Source organism: Watersipora subatra, chromosome 10, assembly GCF_963576615.1.
Source record: "Watersipora subatra chromosome 10, tzWatSuba1.1, whole genome shotgun sequence".
Taxonomy (NCBI): domain Eukaryota; kingdom Metazoa; phylum Bryozoa; class Gymnolaemata; order Cheilostomatida; family Watersiporidae; genus Watersipora; species Watersipora subatra.
The window spans coordinates 19,534,012-19,561,595 of NC_088717.1; the positions used below are offsets into that span (position 1 = coordinate 19,534,012).

The 27,584-nt window shown below is 35.7% G+C and overlaps 1 protein-coding gene and 1 non-coding gene across 2 annotated transcripts; one reads left to right on the forward strand and one right to left on the reverse strand.

Annotated features, from left to right (window-relative positions):
• LOC137406847 (putative leucine-rich repeat-containing protein DDB_G0290503) lies at positions 1-27,339 on the forward strand. Its single transcript, XM_068093457.1, has 16 exons — positions 1-141; positions 7,552-7,809; positions 11,957-12,021; positions 12,856-12,928; positions 13,536-13,703; positions 14,545-14,646; positions 16,261-16,306; positions 16,419-17,668; positions 17,844-17,946; positions 18,622-18,743; positions 20,082-20,213; positions 20,840-20,935; positions 21,405-21,500; positions 24,360-24,443; positions 25,913-26,127; positions 27,204-27,339. The coding sequence occupies exons 1-16, from the start codon at positions 1-3 to the stop codon at positions 27,337-27,339; spliced, it is 3,087 nt and encodes a 1,028-aa protein (XP_067949558.1).
• Positions 12,392-12,465, reverse strand: Trnai-aau (transfer RNA isoleucine (anticodon AAU)). Its single transcript has one exon. It is a non-coding gene; the product is annotated as a tRNA-Ile (tRNA).
• Positions 27,340-27,584: the final 245 nt, after the last annotated feature.

Below are 27,584 nucleotides of genomic sequence, written 5' to 3' on the forward strand. Positions count from 1 at the left end.
ATGGTTGAGATGAAACCGAGGCTCGAACAGATGATCTCCCAGTACCTGTTGTGGCAGACCACAGTCGAAAAAGCGCAAAAAGGTAGAGTGCTGTTGCTTTCACCTTCGTTCATAGTGATGATGATACCTCAAACGTCTTCCGTGAGTGAAAGCCAGGTTCAATGGCGCAGAGTTGGCTTTCAATGCTGATACGGTAAGTGAAAGATTTTACTCTATATTGCAAGGTGAAAATACAATAAGATGCGGCGTCTCAAGAGAGTCTTTATCAATCTTGATGATCGCGTCATAGCAACCTTTATATTGCCTTTTTTCTATTGTCCGTAACAATTAAAACATGCCATCTGATTTCATCACACTAGTTAAACTTTTGCACAAGTATATTTAGCTTCTCCAACATACTTTCATACTTTGGGTATTTTCGCAGCTTCTTTCCATGCGATAAGAAGATAACATTGTTCATAATTATTTTCAAAGAAGCTGCCCATTAGAGGGTCAAAATAAAAATCCAAAAAGGGCTCTTACAGGGTACTCCTCTGCTTGACCTCTGCTTGACCTCTACTGACTTCAGGCGTTACTGTAGAAGTATTTGGTTTTAAAAGCTTAATAAAATGTAATTATATTATGCCTTTTCCAGTTTCGTTGTAATAAAATTAATTTTACATACATAAAAGTAGACAAAATGTTGAACACTGTCAATGTATACAAATTATCTCTTTAGTACTAATAAAATGCAAATATGATACATAGAATTCTGTTTAAACTCAAGAGCTTTAATGCAACGTGTCTTCAAATAGATCTTTGAATATGCCGTTGTTTATATTCTAAAGATTTACAGACATTCAGACCTACAGACTAGATGCCAAAATGCCTAAAATGCCTATATATATATATATCAGATATATATCTGATATATATCTGATATATATCAGATATATATTTGATACATACAATAAAGTATAGGCTAAAAGTCAGCATAAAGGGCTCGATACTAAAGTAGAGCTTACTATAAATTTGGTAAGAAATTTATTAAAATTTGACTAAGCAAAAAATTACTAAAAGTTTCATATTACACAAAAGGTGTGTAACACTCATCAAATAAAATGCTTAGTGAGGACTATACACAAAATTCTGCATTAATTGGTAAACTGAAATAAAAGCTCAGGTATTAAAAGCTAGATGGATAGGGTCTATTATGTAGTGCTATTTCCTAAAAGATGTTTCTTAGAATGTCTACACGTAAATATTAGTTCACTACGTTTGTTTAGAGTTGCCTTCTCAGGTCTGTAAATGATGAAATATTTTTTCAAAGTACATAATTTGCAATTTCCGTTGTTTTTAGAGTATGGCTTGGCGTGTGATAAAATCTTCCAGGCTATGTGGTAGTCGGTGCTGCTTTCTTTGAGGTCCCATATGTAGCTGCTTAGCTCGGTATAGTAGCGTTTAGAAATGTCCTTGAATGTCGATTTGTGAAGGTTATATCTAGTTTTGAAGCTGTTTTTGGTTAGCCCTACATATGTGGCTACAATTTTTTGTTATCGGTGGTTGTTACGCTTGCCTGGTATATCACCGATTTTGCTAGGCAATTGTCTGGTAATGGGCAGATGTTCTTATTTCGCAAATTGCAGCCGGGATTAGTTGTTTCTTGATAGTTCAGTGATAGTAGCTTCTGATTGTGAGAGTTGATAGCCTGCTTCACATTGTTCATGTAGCTATAGCTTAATTTTATAATACTTCTGTTAAAGATTTTGTGTAGCTTGTGGTCAGTAGAAAATTCTTCGTCGATTAATTTAAAGAAAGTTTTCCCGATGTTGGTGAGTACGGTGTTGCTGTAAGGGGTGTTATACCAGATTGTGTTTCTCTTTCTTTGTTTATTTCTTGCCTTTAGTTGTTGAGCTTTAGGTGAGGAGAATTCTAGCTTGTGTTGGCATCCACTTTTTACTAAGGCTTCCTGATAAAAAGGGGCAGCTTTGCTGAAGGCATTTTCATCAGATGAAATTTCTGAGAGTCTTTTGTTGATTGCCAGTGGTATATTTTTAATGATGTTAGGCGGGTGGTTTGAATCTTTGTGAACATAGGTAATGGTGGTGTTTGGCTTAGTGTAGGGCTCATACTCCCTATTTTCTAGGTTTCGGGTTACGTCTAGGAAATTTACTATTTCCCTGTAGGCTTCTATTAATATTTTTAGATCATGTGAGCCAAAGATAGCACACAGGTCTTTCTTGATGTGATTCAAACCACCCACCTAACATCATTAAAAATATATCACTGGCAATCAACAAAAGACTCTCAGAAATTTCATCAGATGAAAATGCCTTCAGCAAAGCTGCCCCTATTTAACAGGAAGCCTTAGTAAAAAGCGGATACCAAAACAAGCTAGAATTCTCCTCACCAAAAGCTCAACAACTAAAGACAAGAAATGGACAAAGAAAGAGAAACACCATCTGGTATAACACCCCTTACAGCAACACCGTACTCACCAACATCGGGAAAACTTTCTTTAAATTAATCGACGAAGAATTTTCTAATGACCACAAGCTACACAAAATCTTTAACAGAAATGTTATAAAATTAAGCTATAGCTGCATGAACAATGTGAAGCAGGCTATCAACTCTCACAATCAGAAGCTACTATCACTGAACAATCAAGAAACAACTAATCCTGGCTGCAATTGCAGAAATAAGAACACCTGCCCATTACCAGACAATTGCCTAGCAAAATCAGTGATATACCAGGCAAGCGTAACAACCACCGATAACAAAAAATTGTAGCCACATATGTAGGGCTAACCAAAAACAGCTTCAAAACTAGATATAACCTTCACAAATCAACATTCAAGGACATTTCTAAACGCTACTATACCGAGCTAAGCAGCTACATATGGGACCTCAAAGAAAGCAGCACCGACTACCACATAGCCTGGAAGATTTTATCACACGCCAAGCCATACTCTAAAAACAACGGAAATTGCAAATTATGTACTTTGGAAAAATATTTCATCATTTACAGACCTGAGAAGGCAACTCTAAACAAACGTAGTGAACTAATATTTACGTGTAGACATTCTAAGAAACATCTTTTACGAAATAGCATTACATAATAGACCCTATCCATCTAGCTTTTAACACCTGAGATTTTATTTCAGTTTTCCAGCTTATGCAGAATTTTGTGTATAGTCCTCACTAAGCATTTTATTTGATGAGTGTTACACACCTTTTGTGTAATATGAAACTTTTAGTAATTTTTTGCTTAGTCAAATTTTAATAAATTTCTTACCAAATTTATATTTGATATATATATCTCAAAGTTTGTCATCTGTCTGTCCTTCGGTATATTCAGCTATAGCTATTAAATTCTTGGAATTAAAATTTCACAGTCTGCTGGATTTGAACTCGTGAAGATTGAGACTGCATGTTTGTAATCCACTTCTCTAACCACGAGACTACAAAAGCTCTTACGATTCATAGCTTTTACTAATATAATGGTTACACTCTTTTTCAGTTTTCACGCTCAAAATGATGTAATAATTGAAACTCTGTTAACTCTATGGAATGTGATGTTTTTTTCGTGAACTTTTATTTCCTGTTTGTTTTTTGTAAGTTTCTGTTGCTAAATTGTGTTATCTCAAGTAGAAATAACTCCTACATTCTCTCTCCGTTCGGTCCGACAAAGACAGTCCAATATCTCATTTTTACATTTGTACCAGTGTCGAGAGGTACCAGTATCATAGTGTATAAAGTTTTGATGGATAGCTTCTGCTGGAACAGTAACCTTTTTTATAACAACACACTTCTATGCACGAATCGATACCGGTGTTATTAATTCAACATATTCAGGATTTTTATTTAGTTTTCTCAGATCGTATGAATTGTATCTTTACCGAGTCATCTTTTATTATAATCGTAGCAAAACAGACTTAATTTAGCTATTACTTGCACTTGCTTATTATTTCACATTTAAACACTTGTATAGTTGTTTTATTTTGTTTCTCAATTTATTTGTTTATACAAAACATTTTCCTCATGATAGTTTGAAAGTTACAGTTGTTTGACAAAGTTTGAAAACTTTTGCCGTTGTTTTTATTTTTTCTCTCATTTTATTTAAACTGCACAAAACACTTTTCATAATATGCAGCTTAAAAGTTAGAATGGTAACTGTTGTTATATATAAAATACAAATCAATTTTCTGTCCAAAGACTTTTATTACCCGGGCAACGCTGGGCATTCAATTAGTACATATATATTTATCAAGAGTGATATTCGATCATATCGATATATATATATTTTAATATGCATGTAAGTTAGTTAAACAGTGTATAAACCTTGAGGTACAGAATTTTTTCATGTAGCCTGGGTTACAAGAAGTAGGCAAAATAAAATAAGTCTATTCAATAATACGACACTTGTAGAATAAAAAGACAAATACGGACCAACAATACATTGGGTTTATATAGAGACAGTTGAGGCAGCCATGTGCGAGATGAATTTTAGTGTACCAAATGACAGTTTAAAGATAGCTCTGGGGACAAAGAAATGTGAAAGCACTTGGTCACCATGTTATCATCAGTTCACATACATGTAGAGCACCTGCACTCAACTGCCACCTTGGTGTACAAAGCACGCTGATCAATAAACTATCAGCATACAGTAGTGCAGGAAGTCTTTGTCCTCTCAAGAGTAAAGATACTGCCTATGAATAGAAAGGCTTGGAGTATATTTTGGAAAAAAGGGAAGACAACCTCCTATTAGCAGGTATGTTGAATATTAAAAGCGTTAGAGTTAATGCTTTGATGTTTTAAAACTTGCTATAAAAACCAACTTAGAGTCTGAAGCACATTGAAAGTGCTCAAAATCAAATGATTATTAGTGGTTTTATCATAAAGTCTGTAAATAAGATGAGAAGAGAAAAGTTTTGGTCTGTTTAGAATAATGTTGTTCTTAGGATGTTGTTAGCTATTGCTTGCTTGTGCTCAATTATTAGAGGAACCATCAGTCTGTATGGTAATGGCCTCTACACCACAATCACCATAGAGGAGTCTATTTAATATGGTAAACAGATGAGACCTTGGAAAAAAGCAGAATACTAGTTTCTGAAATCCATCACAATGCATCAATGGCCAAGCCGCCATTGGACAGTTTTGAACCCCCATGGTGGGTTTAAATTAAATTTAGGCTAGAAGATATAGAAGGAGCAATGGAGAGGAGAACATGAATTTGATGAAGTCAATATACTTTGGCTATAGCAAGTTCTTACATGCTTTGCAATCGCTCAGTTTTCGGTTACTGACTTTTAGAGATGGTAACCTTGGCCCACTAGAAACTCAATAGGTGGCATCGATGAGCCAACATCTTTTGACAGTGGAAATTCCTGAACAAGGGTAACGCATTTATGTCGGAGTCTCTAGAGGGAGGGCATCCTTGAATTAGTACTGCTAATGAGCATAAATTCAATGAGTACAAATAAGAGACTTCTCACTGTGTGATATCTCTATGATATTTCTATGATATCTCTATGATATCTCTATGATATCTCTATGATATCTCTATGATAAAGACTATACTTGTCGGTATATATTGAGGAGAGGAGAGAAACATCAAGAAACATTTTTTTGGACAATTATTTGTTTATATTAATCAACTAGCTGTGCCACCCAGCGTTGCCCGTGTAATAGAAGAGTATTTGGACAGAAAATTGATTTGTATTTAACATATAACAACATTTGCCATTCTAACTTTCAAACTACATATCATGAGAAAAGTTTTTTGTCTTATAAACAATGGGAAGAAGTGAGGGTTTGCTATTAGCCAGTTTAATAATGTGAGAGAACAGCTTCTCATGACGTTATGCTATGACCTGCATCATACGTAAAGCAGTTAGGTTTTGCTCTGATATAATGACTTATATCGCAGGCTAGTAATTCGACTTTTGTAGTCTTGTGGTTAAGGCAGGCACACTGGTGAACGGCTTGGCCCGAGATCGAGTCCTCTTTGGTACGGAATATTTATTCCAAGATTTTAAGATAAATAGCCGGATTTCCGACCAATACATGGAGTTTGAGAAATATATATAGATAATACGTCATCAACCTGGAACACTGCAGAAGTTGTATTTGTTCAATATTCAGCTCCGCGTCTATTTGCATTTTTCAACACTTTGTTATCGCGAGACACTGAGAGGCATATTTGTTTGTATCATTATTGGTTATCAAAACTATTCTTTTTATTTGGCCTTTGTACCAGTAATAACATCAATTGTTTTTGTAAGGAATAGTGTGATACTGTTATTACCAAAATAGAGATCAAAATATAATTTAACTCGTACTTACGGGAACTATGAACTCTTTTTCTCTTTACCACACACGCTGTCTCCGTATGAAATATTACTAGCGACTAGCACAACTCTCTTTGACTAGATTTAAATTGATTCTTTCAAAAGACCATCATATGCATGTATAAGCAGGCAATCATATCATAGGTCATATCATTGCAATCAGCAGGTTATTCTGCTGTACATCAGTCAACCCTCATGTGCAAACTCACAAAAGTGTGTGTGCAATTACCGACATAAAGGGCATATGATACAAACTTAAATGTTATGCTCAATCAATGGTTTTGTCTTCCTTGGCCGATGTGAAGCATTACGGTGTGTAGATTGAGCTACAAGTGCCCAGCGTTGTGTTTATGTGCTATATGAAGCCAGTGCAAATAGAATTAAATCTTTTTGTTAAGGTTATATATGTTGGTCGTATCAAAAATTAAAGAAAGCTTTTCATGACGAATCTTAAGCTTTTCAACATGCATATTTTAGGAAGCGCACATTTGGATACGTCATGTAGAGCTCGATGCACCTAGTGGTAATTGTACAGCGACCTTGAGTCTTGTTTGTTGAGTGTAAGGGAAGAATGAATCATATGGTAGAGTTTGGTTTGCCCTGATTCATCAAGGTTAGTCTATACCTAATTTAATATTTTATCTGTTTTGGCCTTTTTCAGCTGGCAGACAGTACAGTCAAATCTTTAATGTTTATGGTAATGTAATTAAAACACTATTATAATACTTAGAAAACTTTTGATGTTTTATTCACGGTCTCTAATTAAAGCTTTATCTAATAAAATTTGACAATGAATAGAGATATCTTAAAAACTCAACTTATGTTCTCATTAACAGATAAATTTTGTATATATAACATATGCCTTTTAACACAATTCACTTTTATGCATTCAGGTTTGTTTGTATATTTAGCTTGAAGTCAGCAAGGCTAACAAACTTATAGTGCTAGAAAATGTGGAGTACCTAAACATGACAGTTGTTATTGGAAAGAATATTGTGTCCGAAACTTCAGCATACGATAAGTAGAAGATTTTAGTTTTAGGCTCAACTAGCAAAAACCTCGTGTTTGTGTCTTTTAAACGTACCCACCAATTACAAGAGATTTTTGTTCAGCTGCAACCCAAAGATGTAGGCTTTGTAAGTAAACAAAAAGTAGCTGAACTTTTCTATTAGTAGTGGCACTGCTATAAGATATAACTCAATTGCGCTACATCCCATTCTAGATGAGACGCAAAGACAGAAATGTTAATGCTAAGACAAGCGAATCACACAGCGAGAGCTCACAGGCATCTCAGTCAGGAGATGAAACGTCAGCAGATGCCACTCTGGCTGAGGAATCGGCAGTAACCAGTTCTGACTACAATGCTAGTCGCAAGTCATCGACATCTAATGACAGGAGGCAGCGAGATGCTGAGTCATCTGACCAAAGCAAGCCAGAAAAGGCTGATTACAGCAAATTCACTGATCTTCTGTCTGACTCGGTAAGCTAATTACAGACATACCATCACCAATATTAAAAGCTACTTTTGTTACATAAATGGTGATCTTTACTGTAATAAGAGATGTGTTTGTCACTATGTGTGGCACACGAACTTATTTTTGATGTTTTATCCTTATATACTTACATATAATTACTCTTATATATATTTTGCATATTGTGTCTGTCTTTCTTACGTGTCTTATTGCTAATACTTAGTTAGTTAGGCAGTAACTAAGCCAACATGTTGGCCACTATATTAATCATTATTCTTATACGGTTTCCTACCCGGTTCTATTATACAGTCAGGGGAAAATATATGTATATGTAGGGAGCGCTCTCGCTAGGAGAGCAGATTAGTCGCAGCTACACGACTAATGGAAGTTCCTTCGGAATAAAACGAACGAAAAACCAAACTCACTTTTCTTACAATTTATGCAACATTTATTATAATCTAGATTGTGCCTGAGTAAAGGCCAGATACAGTAAATCTTTTACACATGCTTTGAAGTTTAGGAAAAATGATTCCCTTCAGCGGAAGTCGAACTTGAGACGTTTGACTTTCTAGAGCGACACTCTACTGTTTCCCAAATCCATCACTTTTAACAATTGTGCAGTTTGTTATTACACCTCATGAACTCTGACGGTTCACCGGACTGCCAGATACTAGTATATATTATTAGCTAATTTCTTTCCCTACTTTGCTGACAAAATTTAGTTAAAAAACAGTAACTTATACATCATTGGCTGGTTTATCACCAATGCTTAGCTAAGAAGGAACCAAAATCTCCATGAAAAAAATTTCCAAATTCAAAAAACAATACTAAAGTTTTATTTAGTACAAATTGAATACTTAATGCTTAAAGTTTAATTGAGGTGCTTGCACAGATTTGTTTGTGTCCAAGACTGTTCCATGAATGAATCTATACTACTCTGGGCTATGAACTTTCAACCCTCAACCATACCTAATTTACCCCCAGCCATCATCATTTCACTCTCAATCATGTCCATTTCAACCTAAACTGCACCAATTCCATCTTCCCTATTCATACCATCCTTGTCTACATTTATTCTATACTCAACCAGGTTGATTTTATTCTTAATCCCATTTTACCATAGATATAGTAAACCCTAGATTGGCGAATAGCTATCATTACAATGGAGCAAAAGTGAGGCCTATAATTGGCTGTTGTTTTCACGACGTTATGTCGTAGTGATGTGCATCACAGCATCAAAGCCTTCAATTGAGCAATAAGTTTAGTAGTGGAAGCACGCTTGGCATGCTAGTTTTTAAGTCATAAACATAACAATAAGACCAAATTCTTAGTGAAATGTCATCAGAAGAGACCACAACACCCCAGGTATATCCTGAATTGCCCATAACAAAACAGAACTTCAACTCAAAACAAGAAGTTCTCAACAATATCATAAGCTATCTATGCCGATTAAAGACACCAAGCTGAAAGCTGCTAGTGGAAAATAATAGGAAAATCATCATCATTTCGTCATTGGTTTTGAGTCAGCAGCCAAATCTGTACATGGCATTGCTCAATATCTTTTCAGCAACTACCCTTACATCAACTATTTCCTAACCTTAAAGATCAACCAGGATCACATCGAGATTCTGTTTTCAACAATACGATCTAAGGGTGGCTATAACAATAACCCGGATGTGCAGTGCTTTAGATCTGCACTTCGAGCACTGTTCATAAAAGCAGATATCACACCGTGTCCCAATGTTAACTGTATTGATCTGGATGTGAGCAGGGCTGAAAAAACTGGCCAACTCCTGCTACATTCTCTGGCTAGAAAGAAAAAGAAAGAAGAGACAAAAGCTGAGGAAGGTGAAGATGAGGAGTTCGGTGATGAGGATTTTTTTCTAACTCAAATGTGATGAATGTATTAAGTTCTTGACCGATGTCGAAGTAGTGGGAAGTAGAAATAGTGATGACATAACCCTAATCTCAGTTAAAAACAGAGGAGGATTGGTGACCAGATTGATAGGCCGAATATGTTTTGCTGCAGAAAAGTGCCTACGTTCACACATGGAGAGCTGTGGTATCACACAGAGAGCTTTTAAACAAGTAACATCACAGACAGTAACATATATGTCTTATTGCATAACGTCCATCAAGGTTTTACATGTACAGTGCATGCCAACAGTCCACTCAAAACTATAGTAAATCGCTATACTAAAATTAGAATACACTATGTCGCTTCAAAGCAGGAATCTAGTTCAACCAACCTTAGACAAAAACTATCTCGTCTAGTTATTTTCAGTCATGTCTAATGGGTGTTTAATACAGTGGTCCAGCGTAACTGCTTCTAAATATCATTTGATTCATTAGTTCATTATTAGTTTAATTTCTATTTGGTCACTCTTTGTATTATCAATGATATAGAAACTTCTAAATCATTGGTATTATCCATTACCATGTGTTTAAGATTCTTGCCTTTCTCATCCAAAGTCATTACAGTCATACTTCGACTTACGAGCTTAATGCGTTCAGGGACTGAGCTCGTATGTCAATTTATTCGCATGTTGGTGCAATTTATTTATATATAGAACAATTAAATATATATTGATTGTTTTCCATACTCTGAAAATGCAAATAAAACACTCAAAACAATATAGCCTATTGTAACAGAAAGAACATGTTGGTTATTGTCCTAACTTACCACATGCTTTCAAAAAGCAACAAATAAAAATAATGCAAGGAAATGTGACTAATTAAAATGTAAAATTAAATACATACAATAGCAGCTAACGCTAGCATTTGCCAGAGAGGGAGAGATAAGTTATCCTTCATTACAACAGTTGACTTTGATAAATTTAGATTTTATCCAAGTCTTAAAAGACAAACTTAAAAGCAAACCTAAAAGCAAACTTTAATCTTTAACTTAACGTAATTAAAATTTCTTCGGCGTTCATAGTTTTAAGTTTCTCGCTTGTTAGCTAATTTTTCTTTTGTTTCGCTCTCAGGACCAACCGGCCGTCTTAAGATAAACCTATCTAAGGACGTTTGCCTTTGTCGCCCTTTCAACATGTTGTGATCAGGACGAACACAGGTGTCGTCACAAAAGGTTAATGCCTGACCACTAGCCAACTTGTCCGAATGTCTATTTTTTATAGTCTTGATAGATAGCACCAGCCTTTTTACGTAGCATCGTTTCAGTTACGCAGTCACCGGCCATTTGTTTGTCTTTTATCCAAAGCCTGAGCAGTCTCTCCATCAGTGTTCGTGAAGATCGCTGCATCGTTTAAAAGCTATGGTTAGTCCTTTTGCAGACTAAATGCCTTGAATATAATCCTTGTTTGATAATTGTGAATGCATTTCTGTCATATTGCTGAGCTAGCTCAATCACGCATACATCTTTTGCATATTTTTCAATAATTTTCCGTGTAATATCAATTGTTATCATTCGCTTTTTCTTTGCATTACCTATCCTTTTACTGGCAAACTTTTGGTCTACGCACGGTACTTTTAATTCACATAATTCTGCACTGAAAATCGCGCACAAAAAACATGGTACAAAAGTATAATCTGAGCAGTTGAAAAATACAGAGTGACGCTGTTTTCATAAAACACCTCCGACATACTTGGCAACTGACTCATGTGCTCGTTTCTCAAACATGGCTCGTATGTTAGTGCTAAAACTTGCTTAAAAGCTGGCTCGTACATCAGGTTTTTTGTACGTTAGGGCACTCGTAAGTTGAAGTATTACTGCATATAAGTTTTACATATTTTCAATAAAATATGCAGTCTCAGATGCACAAACTATGGAAAAATTGAGCGGTTTTTAGTGCTAAGTCAATAGGAGTTAATAGATCAGCTGATCCGCTTTGCACATCACCATGACGTTGCGTCATGCTAATTATAGGCCTCACTTGTTTTGATTATTCGCATATCTAGGGTTTACTATATCTATGAATTTTACCTTCAACGATAGCCATTTTACGTTCAACGATAGCCATGTTACGTTCAACGATAGCCATTTTACGTTCAACGATAGCCATTTTACGTTCAACTAATCTTGCACTCATGGCACTCAACTAGGTAATAGGTTATTAGTACGCTGCTAGTACGCTGGTAGTACATGCTATGTCTGCTTTAAGCCCCACACAATGATCATTATTGTTGTTTTTACAGGTGCTCGATATCAACAGTAATTATGATTATCCCAAGAAACTCGTCAAGGACTATAAATTGGATTTGTGAGTTGCTATAGTGAGTGCAAGAGCTTTGCTAACTGTCTATTACCTCTTTTTCTTCGCTTCATGTTTTGAGATACATATTGATTTTTGCTTCAACCTGTTTTAACACCTGCGCAATCCTCTCATATCAGTCTCTCAATATCTTACAAGTTGAATGATAGTGTAATTCATTCAGTTACCATTCTTTATAATTAAAACTAAAACAGGCAGGATTATTCAAAGTAGTTTTCCTTTATTGTCAGAAATAATAATGTGTAGTATGGAGATGTTAAAGCCTTTTATTATGCTACAATAGCAGTTGTTTTAAATGTTGTAATTTTTATACAAATACAAAACTTTGCATAAGCAATTAATGATATGGCTAAAATGTTGGCCAATATGGGGCTCGAACCCATGACATTCAGCTTATTAGACTGACGCTCTAACCAACTGAGCTAATCGGCCGCACTGGTATATAATAAAAGCCTCAGAGTATATCATAAAATCTTTATTCCCTAAGCTTTGTGATAGCAATGATATACAGCTCTGTATATCATTGGTGCTGGAAATATCATCAGGGGCTGTATATCATTGGTGATAGCGAAAGTAAACAGTTTGACAGAAAGTTCAAAGGGTGAGCTAAGAAAACACAACACTAGGAATATACCAAAGCCATAGATATATAAACCTTTTATATATCTACGACCAAAGCTTTATAAGAATGCGACCTAAATAACAAGTTAGTTTTTATTAGGCTAGACAAGATTAAAGTCCCCCAAAGAAAATATGTTTTGTTTAACAAGCAGCAAGCCTTATGAGTCAGAATATAAAATCTCCTGACATGTTATTTTACAGAGCTGCTGAGCTGCAGACCAAGCTCGATGAGGTACGGGTGCAGTATGATGTGCTCAACTATAAACTTTCCAAGGTGCACTCAGGCTACAGTTTATTGCAAGGCTACTAATTGAGAAATAGCCCATACACCAGGCTATAGTAGGCCTTACAGCTATTACTACCATTACTACCTAAACAATAGTGTATTCACCTGTCCTCAGGCTATATTAGACTGAAGACATCATTACTTAGTCTATGCTAATGGACCTTTTTTATTGCAAAGCCAATACGTAAACAAGAGTGCATACGGTAGTCCTCAGGCTATATTACAATGAGGATATCAAGACTTAGTCTACGTATAATCGACCATTTCTCGTATTGCAGGTTACTATATGAACAGCAGCACATGCATCGGGCTATCTGTCATATACAATAGACTATGCTGAAACAGCTAGCAATTCACATTGCAATGTCATATTATTATTTTTATTTATGGCTTTGTAATATCGTGATACTTTGAGCCCATGTCAACCACTTGTCAACCCATGTCAATAACTACATGAACTTTTTAAAAATTAACTAAAACTTCTAGTTTTATTTTTAAAATTTTATCCAGTAATAACTACTTTAATGCTTCCAGAATTCTCTCTAACATATAGTCCAGTTATTCAGTCAAATTTGCAACTGCTTGTCCTTCACAGAGCAAGACCACTTGCGTTAACTTGGAGCGAGAGAATAAACGGTTGAGAAAGCAACTCCAATTGCAGAACGAGTATGAAGTGAAAACCGGTCAAGTTTTGTTAAAGCATGCAACGGATCTGAATGAAATCAGAGCTAGATACAGGGACACGAAAGCTGAGTTGGAGAAGGTATTCTGATATTACATTCAGCCTAAAAGTTGACTAGTCAGAAAGAGTGTATTACTCAAATGTCTCTCAAAGAGACCATTTACCTGAAATCCGTTTTAATATGGGCCTATGTACAAAACGGCAATTTATCTGACCAATAATTATATTCATTTCAAAACTGGAAAAATGAAAATTTAAATTTCTTGACTCAGTACTTTTTTTCAACACTATGAATGTCGATCATGAAAACTGTACCTTTCAACTTTGTGCAGAAAATGCTGCAAGTATTCTGTCATTCAGACTATGTGTCCTCATTCGGCAGTAAAAGTAGCAGTGAATCTGATGATTCAGATGGTAGCTGTGATTTCTATTGTAGCTAATGTTTCTAGGAAAAGTAAAGTGAATAGAAATATTTCTCACCAAATTTTCAATTTTGTTTTATCAAATCTTTAAAAAAATTACTAATATCATTACCACTATTTACGCTTGTCAAAACTCGGCCATCTTGTAGGAAAATGAACACGATTTTTATTTTGTAGCATTTGAATCAATACTTTTCAAATTATTGTAGAAAATCTAAGACTGTTTCCAAATTAGCAAGCTTTAAAAAATTAATTACGTCCTAGCTAAACACTGTGAACGTCGAATATTTTACGGTTTCATACGCATATTTTACATTTGTTGTAATATTTGTTGAGGTGACTCTGAGCAAAGAAAAAACTTATTTTGAGTTTTTTAAAGCTTGTTAGTACTGACATAATATGTAGACAATAAAATAATACATATATTATTATATTGTAAGCAGTATAATATTGTTGTCATAGTATTGTTGTATAAGTCAGTTTGTTTTTCCGGCCTCTAGATAAAAATGGGCACAAAGCCCGTAATCAGCTGGAGACCAAAGAAGCAAAAGAGCCCGAAAAAGAAAACAATGGAAAATTCGGCTTCCGCCAAGTCGGAGCAAGTAAGTACTGAAATATGTGGTTTGTTGCTAAATTGTACAGTAACGGTAACACCTGACAGAATTTTAGAGCAAATAAACTATCGTGGTTATGCAGTAACTGATGACAGGGTTCCAGAGCAAGTATGTAGCTATTGAGGTTATTCAGTAATTGATGACAGGGTTGCAGAGCGAGTAGCTATTGAGGTTATACAGTAACTGATGTCAGGGTTGCAGAGCAAGTAGCTATTGAGGTTATACAGTAACTGATGTCAGGGTTGCAGAGCAAGTAGCTATTGAGGTTATACAGTAACTGATGTCAGGGTTGCAGAGCAAGTAGCTATTGAGGTTATACAGTAATTGATGACAGGGTTGCAGAGCAAGTAGCTATTGAGGTTATACAGTAATTGATGACAGGGTTGCAGAGCAAGTAGCTATTGAGGTTATACAGTAATTGATGACAGGGTTGCAGAGCAAGTAGCTATTGAGGTTATACAGTAACTGATGTCAGGGTTGCAGAGCGAGTAGCTATTGGGGTTATACAGTAACTGATAGCAGGGTTGCGGAGCGAGTAACTATTGGGACTATACAGTAACCTCTGGCAGGGCTGCAGAGCGAGTAACTGTTGGGACTATACAGTAACTGATGACAGACATGCACAATGAAATTTTTTGAGTCTGTACTGTAGAAACACGCAGCATAGCCCCAAATATGCTTTTATTGTACAGTAAATACTTGAAAATAAACAGTACAATGTTTATTCCTTGCCGTCACTCGTAATCTGCTACTGTTTAGTAATAGCTGCTACCTGACGCAATGCTTCCTCGAACAGTTGCCACTTATACAATTTAGCTTTGAGGTACCTGTAGTTTGCTTACATACTAATTAATTGTTTAAACAATGCATAAGAATTCATCTTTAAGAATTAAAATTATATTCAAATTTATAAATAAATATGTTAAAATCTATTATAGTTAAGTTTACAGAAATCTGATTAATGTGTAAAAATCAATAAATAGTAGCAGGTTGTTTGACCCCATGTGTTAAATAGGCAGTCTAAATCTATGTAGCAGTCTAAATCTATGCAGTAGTCTAAATCTATATAGCAGTCTAAATCTATGTAGCAGTCTAAACCTATGTAGCAGTCTAAATCTATATAGCAGTCTAAATCTATGTAACAGTCTAAATATATGCAGCAGTCTAAATCTATGTAGCAGTCTAAATCTATGTAGCAGTCTAAATCTATGTAGCAGTCTAAATCTATTTAGGACTCTAAATCTATGTAGCAGTCTAAATTTATATAGCGGTCTAAATCTATGTAGCAGTCTAAATCTATGTAACATTTATACTTTTATAACAAATAGTAAGCTTCCATTTTGGTCCAGTAAGCTAGTGTACATCTATGACAAAGATACAGGGCTATACCTATAGCAAAGACACCCTTACATCTATGACAAAGATACAGGGTTACATCTATGACAAAAAGACACGCTTACATCTATGACAAAAATACAAGGTTACATCCATGACAAAGAGACATGCTTACATCTGTGACAAAGACACTGACCTACATCTATGTATTTTAAATAGATGTCTATATTAGATATTGTTATATTATCGATGTGCCATGTTTTGCAGGATTCATTAGGAGATGACTTGAATGCAGATGTGCAAATAAATAACAGTACGTATTGAATATAATACAAGGGTTGCATTTAGTAGCTTGTCATTGCAGATTAGTAGGACATCTCAGACGACCAAATGGGAAACTGTAATTCTTGTTCATTTTGTTGCAGATCGCCGAAGTTCTACCATGTTGCATCCTATCAGGAGGCCATCTAGAAGTAGAACAAAACATGCCCGGACTCGGAGGGGCAGAAGTAAGGGAACACAATTTGCACCGAGTCACCATCTTAACTCTAACAGAAGAGAGCTGCATAAGGATCCTATTGTTATTCTTCATGCCCCGATCATTGGACGAAAGTCAACAAAAAGGTCAAGAAGTGAAGGTCATTTGAACCGGAGAGAACGCTCTTTGAATCGAAGGCAGCTAGCATTGCCTACAAACAAAGTGAATTCTTATAGAACTGTCAGGGATTGGCAGAGGTACAACACTGTTAGTCCTAAAAAGCACTCGAAAAGTAAAAATAGACACGCCAGTTATCACAAAAAGTCTCTACCTGTTCGCCCCAAGCATTCACCAGTTTGGAAAAAGTCTCCGGTCCTTCTTCGAAGACATTCTCCTAATATTTTAAGACAAGGGAGAAAAAGGTTTCAGCCCTTACGTTATCAAAGTTTTTCAGTTCCCCGCCAAAGCAAGTCAGTCCCTACCAGAGGTCAAAGTCGACGCAAAGCGGTTCAACGTCACCGATCGCTCTACAGCAAACGACCCAACAAGTCCACAAACAACTTGGGATTGAGCAATGAAAACAACCATGCAATTCAATTGTTGAACAGTATGCTGGAAGGAGTGCATTTCAATTCCAAAAAGAAACTTTTCTTGCCTGGAAAATTATCCGACACCACTGGTCAACGACATATCTCAATTTTACCCTCAGTTGATCCACCAGTCGCGACTTTGAGCAATCTAGGCATTGCTTCGACTGCAGCAGTTTCAGAGCACCCTCTCAAAGCCAAAGCTTCTCGAGAAAGCGTGAACACGAAACGATACGTTCGTATGATTCATGCTAAGCTTGACGATTTAAACAGCAGAAAAAAGCTTAACAAAAATGAAGTATACATTAAAGATCAATACAAAAAACTTCTACTTTCAAATGTACGCCAGACAGGCCATTTCCTGCCGTATAAACAGAAGCCCCTAAACCAAAATAACAACGCTGATGACCCCGAACATATCAGCGACAGGGATGATCTGAGTGACCAATCTAAATCTGCAACTCAGCTAGAAAATCCTCAAGAAACGCTGTCGAATGTTGGATTAGCAGCATTTTCTTCAGCAATGGAAGACGCTAAAGAACAACTGGAGACAAACGACAACGACAATGCAGCATCGGCAGTTTTCCGTCCAGTCTTTGATAACGTGAATGTGAGTGTAGCTTTGTTTGTGATTGCAATATGAACTCATATGATACTACCCAATCTACTTGTGACACAATTGAAATTCTTATAAAATCTTTTCGTAACGAATGAGCGGTTGTTGTAAGTACGTGTACGTTTAAAATAAATTGAATGAATAATGCAGTCCAATTTTTCTCTACCAGACCAATGCATCCTATGGTGACCTCCATCCCGAGGTCTCACGCCTGCAGCACTTGCTGAATCATAAGGAGATTCATCATCATGAATTTCTCTCCGCTTTCACAGGTACAAATCCTGAATATCTTTGCCTTCCGGAATATCTTTTTCCTCTGGAATATCTTTTTCTTCTGAAAAATCTTTTTCCTCTGAAATATCTTTTTCTTCTGGAAAAATCTAACATGTCTGATAATCGATTAATTACTATTTATTGATGTTTCTAAAGATAAGGAGTTGTTCCCACTTTATTGTGAATCTGGATGAGATTATACTGTTACAAGTCTTCTTCATGAAGTGAATTTAGGAATAATTAACAGAATAATGAATTTAGTTCAAAATTTTGAGTCTAAACTTTTAGTTATTGGACTGTTTGTTAGGCAGTAAACAAATCTAATTATTAAAGCCTCTTCTTGGTGTCAGAATTAAATGCAATGTGATTAATAAACTCGCTGAGAAGATGGGCAAGTTAAACGGAACGCGATTGAAGCTGAGTTGAACTTTGAAGTAGTTGCAAGCTGCAATCAGTTAAAACAGCTTCTCCAGTTTTTTTCAAAGACTGCAACACTTGCACCTTTTACTCAGTTATATCCAGCATCATGTTTGTATAACAGCACTACATCCTCCACTGAATCTATATTATATTAAACATATATATCATTATTGAAAAGGTAAGAAATCATTGTTCCTCCGTGTAGTGATGAAAATAGATAAATCCAATATTAGTTTGTCAAGACTGTTGTTTAGATGCGTTAGTAGCAAAGGAAGCAGCAGTGGACTTGGCAGAGGAGCAGCAGGATACAATCCACATGTTGGATAGAGAGATGAGCAAAATGAGAGATGAGTATGAAGACATCATTCACATAAAAGTATGTTATAGCAAGGAAGCAACTGGCATTGTAAGGTTAGCAGTTGGTAGAAAAAGGTTAATAGTCGATAGACTAAGGTTAGTAGCTGGTAGAGTAAGGTTAGTAGTCGGTAGACTAAGGTTAGTAGCTGGTAGAGTAAGGTTAGTAGTCGGTAGAGTAAGGTTAGTAGTTGGTAGAGTAAGGTTAGTAGTCGGTAGATTAAGGTTAGTAGTCGGTAGAGTAAGGTTAGTAGTTGATAGAGAAAGGTTATTATTCGGTAGATTAAGGTTGGTAGTCGGTAGACTAAGGTTAGTAGTCGGTAGATTAAGGTTAGTAGTCAGTAGAGTAAAGTTAGTAGTCGGTAGATTAAGGTTGGTAGTCGGTAGACTAAGGTTAGTAGTCGGTAGAGAAAGGTTAGTAGTTGGTAGAGTAAGGTTAGTAGTCGGTAGAGTAAAGTTAGTAGCTGGTAGAGAAAGGTTAGTAGTTGATAGAGAAAGGTTATTATTCGGTAGAGTAAGGTTAGTAGTCGGTAGAGTAAAGTTAGTAGTCGGTAGAGAAAGGTTAGTAGTTGATAGAGAAAGGTTATTATTCGGTAGAGTAAGGTTATTATTCGGTAGATTAAGGTTAGTAGTCGGTAGAGTAAAGTTAGTAGTCGGTAGAGAAAGGTTAGTAGTTGATAGAGAAAGGTTATTATTCGGTAGATTAAGGTTAGTAGTCGGTAGAGTAAGGTTAGTAGTCGGTAGAGTATGGTTATTATTTGGTAGATTAAGGATAGTAGTTGGTAGAGTATGGTTATTATTCGGTAGAGTAAGGTTAGTAGTCGGTAGAGTAAAGTTAGTAGTCGGTAGAGAAAGGTTAGTAGTTGATAGAGAAAGGTTATTATTCGGTAGAGTAAGGTTATTATTCGGTAGAGTATGGTCATTATTCGGTAGAGTAAGGTTAGTAGTCGGTAGAGTAAAGTTAGTAGTCGGTAGAGAAAGGTTAGTAGTCGGTAGAGTAAGGTTAGTAGTCGGTAGAGTAAGGTTAGTAGTCGGTAGATTAAGGTTAGTAGTTGGTAGAGTAAGATTAGTAAATGGTAGAGTAAGACTAACATAATTGTGCAGTGAATGCGGAAACCTACTGGTGTTGTTTAACAACAGAACAGCCACGAATACTGTCGAAAAACTCCACTTCATAAACTTTTTTAAAGAGATAATATTTCACTAGAACGTTTATTTAACATCCACTAAAACTCTTTCTCTTCCAGTCACCGACTTCAACCACTGATTTTCACTAAAAATAGAATACGTAATATAAAATAGTCTGCATGATTCATTTCAAAAATTAAACCATTCAGCATACCATGATTTGATTCTTCAGAACAATGAGATAGATTTACAAAATGAGGTGCTGTCTTCTTACAAAGATGAACGATTTTCTTTGACTAAAGCCCTAGAAAAGGCTACAAAGTGCATGGTCAACAAACTACAGGCTAAAAATGCTGCTCTCAGGGTAGGTGTTTGAACATCCTAGAGCTAAGTTACATTACTTATAATACATGTACATTGTATGTACCAGTCAGTTTAAATCTGTCTTAACACTCTGCTCATGCGTTGGTTTGTCTTTTTATTCTTCCACATGATATTTTTCTAGCTATACTCTATGTTATGGTTATTGGTGTGCCCCTTGTTTGTCGATTGGGTAATACCATTATTTGTTGTCATTGCTACTGATATACTTCATCATACTACATCAGCTGCTGGGCTTAGAAAAGCTTTCCATTTCAACTTTTGAGTCAAATGTAAAGATATTGATGGTGCCATGGTGCACCAGCCGCTCAATGTTACAGTTTCATTGGGCCACAAGCTAGAAGTTTGACTAGGAGGTTCACATTAAGTTCCTCTACTCTGAATTTTTGCCAAATTCAATATAATATATAAAAAGAAGAATATAATATAATAAGAAGGGATAAGAAAAATTAGCTTAAAATCTTTTTAAACATAAACAAGAAGTTTGGGGTTTATCAACCAATTGATACAAAAATGCATTCAGTTTAACAAATGAGTTAAAGTTTTTCTGGTAACCAACATTTTAAGTGGGCCATTATATAACGTGTTATAAAACTTTGAGTTCTGTAGAAGAAGAACATGGCTCACCATGATGAAATATCTGAACTAAGAAGAATAGCGCTGCAACAAGAGGCACAGCTTAAGAATCTTACCGAAACTTTACAGGTTGGTTTACAAATGCATGATTGAAATATAAGATCAACTGGATCTCTTGGAGTCATCTAACCTTGATTCTACATACCTTGTCCTCATGGAAAGTTCTAGAAAATACATTTGAAAATCCTGATAGCAGCCTGCTTTAAAGAATATAGCATTGTTGAAACTTTCTTATTGCGCTGTTAAACACATTGGTCTTTGTAATCATTTTCAAGCTCAACAATATATTAATATTGTATTAATTTTATTAATATAATAATTACCTGCAAGCATTTTTTATCTCTGAAAACTGAAAAATTGCACCAATACTTTATTTTATTTTTAAGAAGGCCTTTTGATGTAAACTATGTGGCTATTTTTCTGAAACGTTGAAATGCTGCTTTTATTGAAACTAAGCTTTGCTGTTACAAATTATTGTGTTAATTTAACTGTAACGCCTTTTCAAATGCTGAATTAAAATATGGTGATTTACTTTTAGAGAGTGAAAATATTTCACGAAAGAGAAGTCGCCATATTCAATACGAAAATAAGACAACTTTATGACTTGACAAAAACGAAAGAGGCAGAAATCCATGTATGTTAACTACTCTGTAAATATTATTGTGAATAATAATTTTTTGTGTAAAAACTTTGTGAGTGACTTGAATATGTTTGAAACAGAAACTTTATCTGTGAGTTTATAGGAACAGGCTGTGTTGTTCTCCTCTCTAACATCTATATTATAGTATTCAAGGTTACTCACAAACAGCTGGTATTGTTGTTTCTAGATACATGTATATCCTTATAACAGCAGTGTTTAACTGTTCTAATATATGACATATATGACCTATGTGTATGGAAAATACAGTATATATAATATGTTTGTCTTCACGCATGTATATATAATTGTATATACAAATTTTTTTTCTTTCGAAATCAAGCTTTTTCTAAACCTGATGAGAGCAGATTTTTATCTGCTTCAAACAAATTTGTATTGATTAACACCAAGATTTATAGCTGATGCAGAGAGATTTCAATTCCTAATTAGACGTAGTTCCCAAGCGTGTAGGACATAGTATATCTATGGAATAATAGGCCGTAACAATAGAGTAGGAAGCACAAGCTAAACTACATTGAAGTAGCCAAAGGCAGATCACTGCTGACAGCCTATAAAAACAGTGTGTCAGCTTAATAAGTGAATAAAAATACTCTGAATGGCATCCGAGACAACATCTTCAAACATCATGCGATCATTTATATATAAATCAAAAATCATAGAAGTGAAGTTTTCACTGTAATCTATTTAATCACTGGTTGGAAGTACCGCTTTCATCACTAATTGTTAACAGATTGTTTAGTATTCTATACTAAACAATAGCCCTTAATCTCTGTAATTTCATTTGTTTCTCATTTGTTTTACATTTGTGTGTTTCTAGTGTTCTGTATGTTTCATGTTTCATATTTATTATGTAGGTAAGAAACTTTTTTTAATATACACAAGGAATGTTGGAAAACACGAATTCCATTCCAGCGCACTAATTTCGTTAGACAAATTTTTTGTAGGTTGCAAGTAAATGTTTTTACTGACACGAGTAATTTAGCGTTATGATTTGCTACAAGACAATCAGTACCGAATAATTGTTCAAAAAAGTCTATGTGGTGATCTGATCAACTAATTTTCTTATAATTAATCTGAATAGTGAATGTGAAGGTCAATTATGACTGCTCCAGAAAGTAATGAGTCTATTGTTGCTAAGGCTAGTAGGCACCATACACTTCTGTAACATTTTTCATAAACACTTTGTCAGTCTTATAACTTCATTCCATTAACTTCTTTTCGTCTGCAACGCTCGATGATTTATATTGTTTTCTTACTTACTATCTTCCTCCGTACCCTATAACTCTTCTGCACTACACATTTCACTCCTCCGTACCCTATAACTCTTCTGCACTACACATTTCACTCCTCCGTACCCTATAACTCTTCTGCACTACACATTTCACTCCTCCGTACCCTATAACTCTTCTGCACTACACATTTCACTCCTCCGTACCCTATAACTCTTCTGCACTACACATTTCACTCCTCCGTACCCTATAACTCTTCTGCACTACACATTTCACTCCTCCGTACCCTATAACTCTTCTGCACTACACATTTCACTCCTCCGTACCCTATAACTCTTCTGCACTACACATTTCACTCCTCCGTACCCTATAACTCTTCTGCACTACACATTTCACTCCTCCGTACCCTATAACTCTTCTGCACTACACATTTCACTCCTCCGTACCCTATAACTCTTCTGCACTACACATTTCACTCCTCCGTACCCTATAACTCTTCTGCACTACACATTTCACTCCTCCGTACCCTATAACTCTTCTGCACTACACATTTCACTCCTCCGTACCCTATAACTCTTCTGCACTACACATTTCACTCCTCCGTACCCTATAACTCTTCTGCACTACACATTTCACTCCTCCGTACCCTATAACTTTTCTGCACTACACATTTCACTCCTCCGTACCCTATAACTCTTCTGCACTACACATTTCACTCCTCCGTACCCTATAACTCTTCTGCACTACACATTTCACTCCTCCGTACCCTATAACTTTTCTGCACTACACATTTCACTACACAAGTCTAGAGCTCTCAGTTCAGTTCCTGCACCGTACACGATTACGACATTTTCTGTTCATTTTCTGGTCAATCCAACTCCCCATCTGGCCTCTCATTATTTTTATCCAGACATCTGTTGTCACGTTTTCTCCCTTGGGCAGTTCTCCTAATGCTATCTAGGTTATCTTCTATACTCCACCTTCTCTTAGTAACATGATTTACTGTTGTCTGTTCATCTATATCAAACCTGTGTTTCTCTGTTCACATCTGGTGGGTTTCTTGAAGATATCTAGTCTTATCTGGTTGACTGGCATCATAGCACTCTAATATCACTATAGTATCTTTGCTAGAATATTTTTCCTTTTAATTTTTGTCAGTAGATTGATCAATGTCTTGATGCACCAGCTCTTGCACAACATCTCTTCACAGCCAGGTGCGCTAGACGTGACTCAATGAGCAATTCGTGCGATTTCAGTTTTTTGTCTTTAAGAGTTCATAATAAGCATGAGTGCTAGTTTGTATTCAGGGTGACTGCCTTATGCTTCTTCTGTACCAAGTTGGCTCACTTAATTAGTTATTGAACAATTTTTTAACTCATGTTTTAAAAATCGGATCTGTTTCATCTATACACTTGCCAAGAGTTATAGGTAACACATAGGTTCACCTGCCAAGAGTTGTATGTATAACATGTGTTCACCTATTGGAGGTCGTAGTAATACATGTGCTCATCTACCAGATTACTTTGAAATAGATAACTACAGTTGAATCTAAACATACCGCAAATGTACATTCACAATAGATTTAGTCAAACTAGACATTTTATAGAACTACCAGCAGATTTCTTCTGATGTGGTCCACATGGCAGAACAGATGAATCTTGACCTGCACATCAAGGATGAAATTATCAAGGTCGGTCACATGACGTGGGTAGACAGTGGCTAACAGTCTATCATATTCATCCAACTGTTAATTCAAATTGTTCAATGTATTTTGCTACTAGTAACTAGCATGCGACACGTCTGCAGCTTTCATATCTCTAATGACTTGAAGGTTTTCTTTTCATAGAGATCATCACTTTATCATGAGAAAAAACAAAGTCCTGAAATTTAAATAGCAGATGTAATAACTGTAACAAGTGTAATAACTGTGAGCTAAAGTATTTTTATAAGTGTGGCTAAAGCTTGGTTCACATACAAACCACATCGTAGTGCAAGATGCGTCCAAACTATACAACGAGTTGTTGTTGTTGTTGTGAATGCTGTAATCCTAAGTACATGTACATGTATATGAGCATCCCTAGAATATGGTCTAGTAAGACTAAATTGTGTGTGATGATGTGTGATGACAGGTGCTTTAAGGTTCACATGAATAGCTGTAAGTATTAATAGTAAAATTTGCTATTTTAGAGGTGCAATCGATGATGTGTGATGACAGGTGCTTTACGGTTCCCATGAATAGCTATAAGTATTAATAGTAAAATTTGCTATTTTAGAGGTGCAAGCAATGATGTGCGATGACAGGTGCTTTAGGGTTCACATGAATAGCTATAAGTATTAATAATATAATTTGCTATTTTAGAGGTGCAAGCGATGATGTGCAATGACAGGTGCTTTAGGGTTCCCATGAATAGCTATAAGTATTAATAGTAAAATTTGCTATTTTAAAGCGCAAGCAGTTTTTGCTTCCTTATTTCATTCCTTCCTTATAATTACTGAATTGTGATAAATGCTAGTGTTTAATTGAGGTTAACTGTCATTTTATGTAGCTTGTTAAAGAAACACGATAACTATAAAACAACAGCAGAGTGTAGCATAATCTATTGCAGGCTGTGAAATATATGTGAATCAGATTTAATAGCTTTCATTAGCCATACTCAAAGCACAATTTAACAATAGAGATAAATTGAAAGTTAGTGACATATAACAACATTTGATTCTCTCAGTATGATGTTCTGCAACACTTGTCAGTCACCTGCCATTGCTTGCCAAGGATTATTTCTATTCTTATATGGATCAACCATGTCGCTCCAGTTAGTGGGTTTCTGTCTGAAACCGTCTAAAAGTTTTTTACAAAAATATCAAGCATTGCAGTTTAATAATAAATGTGACATGAATGTTGATAAAAATACTTTGAACTTTTAGGAACAGACATTAAAGTTTGCACAAATCTTTTTTCTCACATGCAGTGGGTGACATGTTTCAGTGTTTCTGGCATGGACCAAATAGCTAGCGCAAGCAAGGAGCTTTTCGAAAAGGTTTTTCTTCTTTTGTACTTCCAGTGTCACATGCCAAACTGGAGTGCTCAAAGTTTCAAAGTATCAGTTGTAAATCTAACCACTTGCACCTGTCTGTTATTGTCATTTGAATTTCCTTCTTTAGCAACTACGCAACGACCTGGCCAATTTCGAGGTTGGCTTAAATGAGGTGGAAGGTGACCGAGTACTTGTTAAACAGAACAGAGCAGACAAGAGAGTGACATCTCTTGGTTTTCCACGTATAGTAGATGGAAGCCTCGTCATCTGGTACAAGAGCAGATCACATGGCGATAACTTCCTTGTCCTGAGGATATTCGGTGGCAAACTTTTTGTTGTAGAGTATGTGGTACATCATAGCACGCTAGTCATACAAGTAGAACAGGTTTTCTTATAAAGTTTGTCGATGGTTATATCCGCATAGAAGTTTCTAATGCTTACCATAATATGCAAAATGAAACATTATTGACTAGCTAAAAAGTATATTTGACAGTTTATTAGGAGAAGCATTTAAATCTAACCTCTATATGAAGAAACATGATAAGATGAATAAGATTGTTCAGTCAAGTAGAGACATTAAATTTTCACTGTTATTACTAACGTTAATGACAACCTTTGAGTGATCTCGGAAAGAGACAAGGACCTAATTGCTATCGACGCAAATAAATACCCCTGCATTAAAATGGCGCAGATTTTGGTCTACCGGTTTGATTGGCTGATTTGGCTGATAGCTCAAGGCATAAAAATATTTTTGTTTTTCTACTCACCTTTCAGCGGTCAATTAAATTAAGTTCAGTTTATCAACTAAAAGAGTGATAGGGCACTGGATTACTACCTAATTACTGGGTCAGGGAAATGTGGTTAACTGTGAACTAAGTGGGAGTGTTGTTCTAAGACTTGTTTGTAACTTTATAGTTTACAGTTAGTGTTTTGGTGTCTAGGAGTTGTCTTCTCCCTTAGTTACTGATATCAGTACTATAAACCACCAAGTCGATATGTACCAATGATACAAACCCTCACTAGTGAGGGTTTGTATCATTGCTGATATTCAGTTTTTGACCTACTTTTTGATACAGCTGTTTGCTAGTGCCGCTTGTGTTTTCGTTAGCCAATCATATGTTAGTGATTCATCACACGTTATAATGATAATCACTTTGCTTTCTGTTCTCTACCTGGGTGGCCACAATAAAGTTTGCTTAGCTACAAACTAATTCTTAAACACTATTAGATGATGCCAAAAGTGATAAGTTACCATAGACTCTATTCCCTGCCACCCTTTGAAACAAAAATGGTGTGTGGCAATCAGACTAATAATGGTTTACCTATATCTCTGTAAATTAGTGTGTACATGTACCCTACAATGTTAATCATATAGGTCTGTCTAGCTACCCTGATGATCATAGCAAGTTATTTTATAGAAAGTCTGACATCTTACCCGAGTTGAACAGAATTCTACCCAATTTGGTCAACAGCCCCATATTCACTCATGCAGTCCTCAAGCTAGACAAGGGTACTCAATGGCCCACCCCTAAACAGGTGAAACTTGAATCATAGTTTTAAACTACTCAGGAGTATGCATGTACACAATGTAGATGTATGCTTATTAGGTATGAAGATATTGAAATAATATTATTTCATTAGTTTTTATTCTACAAAGTGATACAAAGTGACATTAATAAAAATATTAGTACGATGTAAAAAGCTCTGATTGTTATATTTTTAAATTCAACCTCAAAATTAAAAATATCCTTAGAGCCTTGAGCTTCAGGGCTATACTATAGAAATCTAGTCTGAACCTT

What these genes read in the sequence shown, in the direction of transcription:
- LOC137406847 (XM_068093457.1), top strand. Translation starts at nt 1, where the DNA reads ATGGTTGAGATGAAACCGAGGCTCGAACAGATGATCTCCCAGTACCTG. An exon ending in AAGGACTATAAATTGGATTT is followed by an intron (nt 12,022 to 12,855) that starts GTGAGTTGCTAT and finishes GTTATTTTACAG; the next exon opens with AGCTGCTGAGCTGCAGACCA. An exon ending in CTTCCGCCAAGTCGGAGCAA is followed by an intron (nt 14,647 to 16,260) that starts GTAAGTACTGAA and finishes CATGTTTTGCAG; the next exon opens with GATTCATTAGGAGATGACTT.